Below are 8,803 nucleotides of genomic sequence, written 5' to 3' on the forward strand. Positions count from 1 at the left end.
TTTTTTTTAAATCCCCAATAATAACCCAATGGCCAGATTCCCCCAGGGCCAATGCTGTACCTTAAGTTTGTAGCTTAGAGAGACTGTCCTTAACTCAGTTTTCCAGCGGGCCTATTCCAGTTTTGTTTGCTGGGATGGGATTCTAGGGGCTTGGTAAAGGGGGTTTTGTTTTTTTTTGCGGTAGTGATATAATACAGGAAAGGTGTGTAGCTGCAAAGCCTTAAGTTTTTAAGTAGCCAAGCCCTCCAGGTGAATTAGTAAGAACAAGCTCTCAGAGTAACCAAGTTAACCACACCACCCCTTAGTTGCTACAGTCAACTGACCTGCCACATGCAAGTGTAGATTCCAGCATTTAGAACCCCAACATTAATTCATCACCTTTTATTTATTTATTTATTTATTTATTTTGAAAGAACAAGTTTGAACTTACTTCCTAGGACCTGCTGTATTCCATTATTTGTTTTTCTTTCTTTCTGTTTTTTTTTTTTCCACCTGTGTTATACTGACTCTGTCATGTATAAACAGAGTCCTGAAGTTCTCAAAGAATCAGGATGAGTGAGCATTTTATGAAATTCAGGCTTGTGTGATTTTTACAAAGCATAGTATATACATCAAAACAATTTTTCATTTTCCATGTGTAGAAGTGAAGTTAATTCACAAATAGTGTAACATTTTACTAATACATTATCTATCGTTAGATACCAAAAATATTTAGATTATCAAAACAAAACAAACAAAACCACTTTCTTATTCCTTGAGACACTTTCCGGTCTGTGACTGAAAGAGGGCCTGCAGTGGGGAGCTCAGAAAGCCCAAGGGGGAGTGTTACGACAAGCCAACAGAAGCAGAAGGTCTGAATCACTATATTCGAGGTAATGTTCAAGGTCACCATATAGGAAAACTCAGATAACAAGCAGGAGACATTACAAATGGCTTACCCTATTACTTCTTCCTCAATCAGTGTTTATTAGTAGGTTGGGAGGGGAAAGGAGAGGAAAGTAAAAAATCAAACAGCAGTAAATGGTATCTTGATTGACTCTATTTTTCCCTTTTAAAAGTTTTCAGGGATAGAACTGGGGGGTAGACAATCAATAGGTTACTAAGTAGAAGGAGAAAGGAGAGTGGGTCTGAATCATCCATGAGTCTGACAGGAATTTAAACCCCGTTCTATCATTAGATTAGAACGAATGAAATAATGATAGAAAAATGTGAGCTGTAGCCTCTAATGCATACCTGACACCTCAGCTGCTTTGTGATGCAACACTGAGACAGAGATATGTGACCAAGAACTATGTTCTCACCAAAAGTGAAATCAAGACTTTTGTAACTTCCAATTGTGAGTCAAAATCAACCAGGAAAAAGCAACAAGGTAAGAAGTCCTTGTTTTTCAAGTGAGTGCTCATTGGGGAGTTTCTTCTGCCCAAGCCAAGGTGTGGTGGGAGCTACACATAGTCATACTTGGAAGGGTGGGACTGTGCCTCATCCTCTGGGCGAACACCCCCATTATAGATCTTCTTGTTTTGGGGGTTGGGTCCAAAACCAGAGCTGGCCTTGAAGCCTCCAGGCCTGTAGCCGGCATTGTGGCCTGAGGCATGATAAGAAACTGCTTTGTAGCTGAAAGAAAAATAAATTTTCCATGACCTTCGATGTATTTGGTAGGAGTGCAAATCTCCTCATTTACTGTGGCCTGCGTCACAGTTTTAGCACTAAAAGACCAATGTCTTGTGAACCCCCTGGTGGTCTACAGGTTAAAACTCAGTGACATACTGTAAAAACCCACCTCCCTGGTCTGATCGCAGGTCCTGACTACCCCCCCTACCCCAGTTCCCCTCAGCAGTGTATTTCCATAAAATCACCTGTTCTGCTCTCTACTTTGTCTCTGATGAATCCTCTCACCCTCCACCTCTGGCCCACAGCCTAATTCTTCTACAAAAAAATAAATAAAATCTTTAAAAAATGTTTAATGTCTTAGGAAACTGCTTATTCCTAGGCAAACTAATCTTTGGGGTATTGGTTTTTTGCTGTGGAGCAGAATTTCTGGCTTTGAATTAAAGTTTTTTATTAAGCTTGTAGATAATGACTAGTAAGTTCCCTCTATTAGTCAAAAAGAAACTGAACCAAAAACAATGTCCAAGGGAATGTGGTTTTGCCAAAGAATTTCAGAATTTGTGAGCAGGAAGGTGCGATCTCCTTTCACTTGCTCAGTTATAGATGAACTACAGAAGCCCAGAAAGGGCAAATAACCCACTAGAGCATCACAGGGTTAGATAGCAGTGGACTCAAATCCCAGTCTCCCTACTCTGGGTCCACTTCCAGAATGAGGGAAGGTTTCTTGACAGCAATGAGACTGATATTTTCTAACAGATTTTTTTTTTTTTTTTATTGCAGGGCTCTCTCTGGTGCATTGTTAGGATTTTAGCACCAGCCCTGGCTGCCGCCTATTAGATGCACATATCACCTGTGCTCCAAAGTTGTAGTGATCAAAAGTATCTTCAGATGTTCTATAGTCCCAGGGCAGGAGAAAAATCACTCCCAGCTGAGAACCATTGAGTCAGTAGATTGTGGAAGCCAGAGGGAACCTAGAGGGATTTTTATCCCCCTTCTAATAGGCTCTCACCTAAATCTGCTCAGCCTGATAAAAATCAGGCTGAAATATTCCTGATCTGTTCTTTAGGCCCCTTTAAATCACTGAAAAGAGAAGTTTCAATGATTCTTTTGTCAACGAAGTGCTTCCATATGCCTAGACATTCTGGTTGCAAATTACACATTAGTGTGGATCTGGATCAAATGTCTGATTGGATTGGGATGGGGATACTCACCTGCTTTCCTCAGGTACCAGGCCCCGGCAGGCAATAGACATCATCACACCCCCAATTAGTGTAAGGCCTCCAGCAACCCATCCCACGAACAGAGCCGAACCAAAGGTGTACCTGAACAGGGAGATGGTGTCAGGGATCGATTTTCAAGGCTTTACCCTGCACCTGGCTGTACCCACATTTGGATTAATCTCCTACCCCTCGCCATGCCTCCCTGAAAACAAGCTCCATTTGGTCACAAACAACTGAATCAGATACTTTGGAGAATAGAATTGGGACTGAGGCTAATCAGCAGAACAGCAGTGAGGTTCTATTACCCAGGCATAGACTTAATTATATAGATGTTTTAAAGAAACATCTCAGGAAGCACCTGGCTCTCCCTATTGACAAAACGATCTAGAGGTTTTGCAAGAAAAGTTTGAAAGATGTGGAGTTTGAAAGAGTCTCAAGTTATTATTACTGAGGGAATTTTAGTACTTGAGTTCCTGCTGTGGAGCAAGAGTATTTATCTACCTCAAGTCACACTTATAACCATCCATGCAGGAAGAATGAATGGGACTCGATAGTTCATCTATTGTCAGAATAGATGAAGTTGAAGTGACCATTCATTCATTTTTTTGTTTGTATACCTGCTCAACAAATATTTATTGATCTCCTCCTATGTGCCTGGCTCTACCCTGGCACTGTGCAGGCACAAGACAGATATAGACCTACCCTCAGGTATTCTTCTAGCCCATAGTGGAATTATGACCTGGGGTTGTCTGATTTCAAACTAGAGATGTGTGTTGCTGTTCATTTACATGCCTGGTTTAATAGTTTGTTTTATTTTCACCACAATGGGTCATGTAAACTTGTTGGACGAATACTGCGAGCTGTGTTTCAATGCAAATGTCAGATCAGCCTCAAGTCATATCACCAAGAATATTTCACTGAAATGAAGTTTATGAACTTGCAGATCATTTTTTTGATTTACAATATGGCATAGTTGCTTCTGATAAATGTTTGCTATTTCAGGCCCTGACAGTCACATTAGGCATGTGTGTTTAATCAAATTTTTTATAACAATATTCACCATACAATACTGAGATGTAGATTAGGAGGTTACCTGGTCTGAACGGTCTGTACCATCCCTCCCATGCCAGTGTACATATTAGCCGTAGACATCCAGAAGTTGGTAACTAGCATGTTGGCAAACACAGACACTCCAGCGATGGCACAAATACCTGTGGTGTAAGAATAAGGAAGCTCCAGAGTTGCTTATCAAGGGAACGCAACATTTCTGAGGCAAAGTGTACTTACGTGATTTTATATGAGCACATCAAGGAATCTTCCACACCCATAACAGAATGGTCAACATAAGCATCAATTACTGAATTCCCACTAGACATTGTGAAATGCTTAGAATCTCTTATCTCACTAATTGTGAAAGGAGTTGTATGCACATAGAATGAGATTCTACAAACATATTGGAGTCAAGGGTTGCCTCACTTTTGGGTGTGTTTTCCCAGGAAAAACAATAATATTCATTTGAAGAGCTATGTACCTCTATGTTTTTTTAAACATTGTTGTCTATAGCCAAGACCTGAAAACAACCTAAATGCCCATGAACTAAAGATGGATAAAGAAGATATGGAGTGCAATTCAAATATTAGAAAAATGAAATCCTGTCATTTGCAACATGATGTTCCTAGAGGGTATGTGCTTAGTGAAACAAGAGTGATAGAGAAAGACAAACACCATATGATTTCACTTACATGTAGTAGATAGAGAAAACAAATGGATGAACTGAATAAAAGAGAAACAAATTTTGGATTGTAATATCAATTACATAGACTACAGAAGGAAGGGGGAGTATGGAAAGTAAACTGGGACAAAGTGTATGGTGAAGTATAGGAGTAGACTTTTAGTGGTGAGCTTAACGTAGTATATACCCATGCTGATTTTCAAAGATGTGCACCTAAAACTTATATAGTATTATAAAGCAATGTTACTTCAATAAAAAAAAAAGTACAAATATTTTGGCCCTGGTACTTTAATGATGCCAAGATCTCTTAAATCATTTTCTAGAGACCTATCAAAATAATGCTTTAGAGATTGAGTCACATGATTACTTGAGGGTTGAGAATATTTTATAAGCTGGGAAGCAACTAAGACAGTTCTTAGCACTTAAGATAATTCTGTAGATTGTAATTGGGCCTTAGCCTCATATCTTGTATCCTAGTGTGAAATGTTCTGAATCTGTAACCAAATCATAATCATTAGGGGAAAACCACACTTTCTTTACTAAAGTGAGTTTGCTTTGATTTCCCAGAAACAGGTGTGGGAACGGGAATCCCACACTCCATGTTTACCTGCGATGATGAACATGATCCCAGAGGTCAGCGTCATGTTGGCTTTGGCAGAGTCTTCCATGTTGCCAATGCGGATACATTTTAGGGCGAAGATGGACACCAGGAGCCCAATGACACCTAGGACGATGCCCACGATCATCAGGGCCCGCACCGCCTGCAGCATAGCTAGGGGTAAGAAGTAGGACACAGATAGCTCAGAACACAACAATGCCATGACTAGACCCTGGTGTAATAACACTCAGGAACCACAATTCATCAGTACCAAATTTGTGAGAAACAGCACATCCACAGACTGTGAGCATTGTCACAATGAAGGTATTTGAACTATAAAAAAAGCAAAAACAACAACTAAAATCCAAGGTGAAGAAGGAAATGCATGTGGATACCTATAGAATGAAAAGATTCTGGACAGTTTGAGCTGGAAGGGGCAATGAAATTTAACTATTTCTCTTTCCAATTTTAAAGCTCCATAATCTGGTGTCTAGAAGGAGAAATGACTTGCCTGAAGTGACATTTAAAATTATCGATCAAGCTTACATAAAACTGTATTGTTTCAACTTCTGAAGAAAACATTTCTTTTTGAGTTTTTCTACATGGGTTCAATGCTTACCTAGTTGTGTCCACTTTAGGAATTAATTTACAGCAAACAATGAAACTTGCAAGATCACTAAATAATATGCTAAGGATGTTAACTTCCTACCTCTTGGCAAAGGTCATGGTGAACTGTGAGTTTTAAGTGTATGTAGCAAAGCTTTTATTTCAGTGTCTCACCCTTTCAACATGGGTCTTTCAAGATTGACACTCTCCTCTCCAGAAGTTGTAGGTCCTCCTGCAGACACCTTCCTGCCAGATATATGCAAAGCTGTTTCTAGAAGTGACTTAACATTTTGCTGAGCCCCACAACTGGGCAAAGGATGGTTAGTAATAACAAGTTGGACATGTTAACAGTAGTTAACAGAGTGAACATGTCTGTCCTTATGAGCTTGTGGCAAAGTGGGGAAAGAGCCATGTCCACTATAAGTAGAATGAATCTTACAAAAGGATGACAAATGAATCCTTGGTGTCTTCCAGAGGGAAAACCCCTGAGCATGGGTGATTCTGAAGACCCATGTGATCCAAAGCACAAGCTTTTTCCTCATTGTCATAGCCAATTGCTCTTTTGATTAAACACTATTATGGGCTTTTCAGATATTAACACATAATAACTACTGCAGTATGGGCAATATTATAACTGGAAAAATTGAGACTTTCCAAGGACACTTGAAGGGAAAGGCAGAACTGTCTCAAATGGTTACTTTCTCATCATAGGATATTACATTAAGGGGGCTTATCCTGGAAAAACAATGGTGATCTGGCTGCTGTCAAGGTATAGGGATCTGTATGGTCCTAATAGAATGCATCCTGAATCCTGGAAAGTTGGCCATAAAATGTCATCTTCTGAAATGGGTACTAAGAATGTATATGGGAATATTCTCTGAAAATCATTTCTGGGAGAAACATATCCCAAGAATGCTCTCCAATCACCTTGGGAAGATTTCCATCACAAATATGGCCAATATCAGTTGAGCTGCCTGCTTATTCACTGTATAGAGTATATCACAAAGCCATTTGTCATGATGGAAGAATTGGCGATCAATGAAAACCATTGAAAAAGGAGAAGTTCATCATGCAGAATTTGTTAAAGAGCCTTCTGCAGTGTCTGAAGAATGGAGAAATGGAGGCCTCGCAAGCTCATATGTGTCTCTGTGCAGGGAGAGCTAGTTCTAGGCCACTGGGTCCATTCACTTGGTTCTGATTCTCTTCTCCATGAAGAAAGTTTGGTTTTACCTTTGATTCACTGTGGGGATGAGAATTTTAAAAGCAGCATCTTCATCTTGGTCCCCTGTGAACTAACTATATTCTCAGGGAAAATGTGTTAATTTATGGCGTGGATCAATCCACTAGGACCTGAGCATTTATTCAGGGGGTAATTGTCATCATTGGTGTCTTGGGCTTGCAGCTGAGTTCTGATGCTTGTGTCATGGTGACTACAGTAAGGAAAATAGAACTCATAAGGCCCTTATGGAATCTATTCATAATGTAGGAGGGCCCTAAAGTGTCACATCTGTCACCCAAATTCTTACCTAATGGCTTTGCTGGTCTCAGAGGATATTGTGAAAAAACATTCTGTTCATTCCCTCATTAATCAATGTGAGTAAGTATCATCTAATTATTTGTTCATTTACACTGTTGTGTATTCATCCAGCACATGTTGGTGTACTCTCAGTCATACATTAATGTTATCTGTATACTCATCTATCACTCCATCTATCCTTTTGTACATTCAAGTATTTTAAAGTTCAAATTATCTACAAAACTCTTTGCCAGATGCTTAGGAGGTATGAATTTTCACGAATAATCATCTCTTCCTTCAAGCAGCTTACAACTTGGGAAGATTAAATGTTTCCTGGAAATCCTTTTCACCTGGGAGTTTCTGGGCTAGCTCATTTAAACAGCACCACTTTCTGACAATAGCTTGTGGTATGGCTATAGTTCTCTTTAAGACATGTGACCCCAAGGTCCAGAACAGCTATGGAGAGGATATTTGTGCAGGTAGCCCCAGACCTCTGGAAATATTCTCAGGGCTATTCTGTTTATGGAAATTTGGATATATGGAAAACTTTCCCTCTATAAGACGTCCTTATAGGCTTTGTTGAACTTCATATCTTCCTAAGAGCCTGTTAGAGGTTTTAAAAACTTGCATTAGTTCTGATATTTTAAGCATCAGGCTATTCATACAATAAAATCATTTACCTCTTTTGAGAAACACTTAAAATTTATATTTTTAAAATAAAATAAGCAAAACCAAGCAACCAATCAATTCACCTCCATACCAAGCAACTTATCAACCAACCCACTAAGCAACCAACTAAACAAATAAACAAATAACAGATCAACCAACCTTCCAAACAAGCAATAATTAACAAGGATAAAGGATGTCACTTTCTCATTTTATGAAAAATGACACTTATTCTGAACTCTTAGCAAGGATGGGGTCATTGGCTCTCCTTAGATTGAGTGGCCCTAACATCTGTTACTGAAAGCATATCCTACATGTGTTGTGGCTGTGCTAAGGAAGGTATCTGTCCCTGACATTGTTCCATGAGAAAGGACAGCAGTGTTGGTGGGTGGGAGGTAAAAGCACCATGCTTGCGGATCTGCCACAGGAGCCCTGGCCAGCCTGTCTGGCCAGCCTGACTGGTCAGCCTTTGCTGGCAGCTCTCAGGTGCTCCTTTGCCTCTGTTGAGTCTGGTTGGCATGACAAGGTCTCCTCTCTTCTGGTTCTCTCTTGACCTCTGATATCTGCTTTGCCTGGGGCTTACTCTGATCCTGAGCTTCTTTTATTAAAAAAAAAAAAAACACAAAAAACTTATTTCTGCATACAGGAGCTGGGGTGCAGGCCAAAGGTGCAGGGGGAGATAAGATTGACCAGAGACAGAGTGGAGAATAACACAGGCAGATCCATTGAAATATACTGCTGAGGGGAGCAGCAAGCAGGACAGCAGAGGTCTGCTGCGCCATGTGGGTCACCTCCCTGGCTGGAATGGAACTCATGCTGCAGTGGCTGTGGTTAGCTTCATAGTTCTGTGGCTGAAC

At 40.1% G+C, this 8,803-nt stretch overlaps 1 protein-coding gene across 1 annotated transcript in view; it reads right to left on the reverse strand.

The window, feature by feature from the left end:
- Nucleotides 1–1,442: 1,442 nt before the first annotated feature.
- The window catches only part of CLDN18 (claudin 18), a 15,135-nt gene continuing 7,774 nt past the window's right edge, over nucleotides 1,443–8,803 (reverse strand). The window contains exons 2-5 of the mRNA XM_012724770.1: nucleotides 5,168–5,332; nucleotides 3,922–4,039; nucleotides 2,820–2,930; nucleotides 1,443–1,614 (exon numbers count right to left, since the gene is read on the reverse strand). Of these exons, the coding sequence (XP_012580224.1) occupies nucleotides 1,443–1,614; nucleotides 2,820–2,930; nucleotides 3,922–4,039; nucleotides 5,168–5,332 (566 nt within the window). The remainder of the gene's footprint in view (nucleotides 1,615–2,819; nucleotides 2,931–3,921; nucleotides 4,040–5,167; nucleotides 5,333–8,803) is intronic.

Source organism: Condylura cristata, unplaced genomic scaffold, assembly GCF_000260355.1.
Source record: "Condylura cristata isolate star-nosed mole 26May11 unplaced genomic scaffold, ConCri1.0 scaffold00014, whole genome shotgun sequence".
Lineage (NCBI taxonomy): Eukaryota > Metazoa > Chordata > Mammalia > Eulipotyphla > Talpidae > Condylura > Condylura cristata.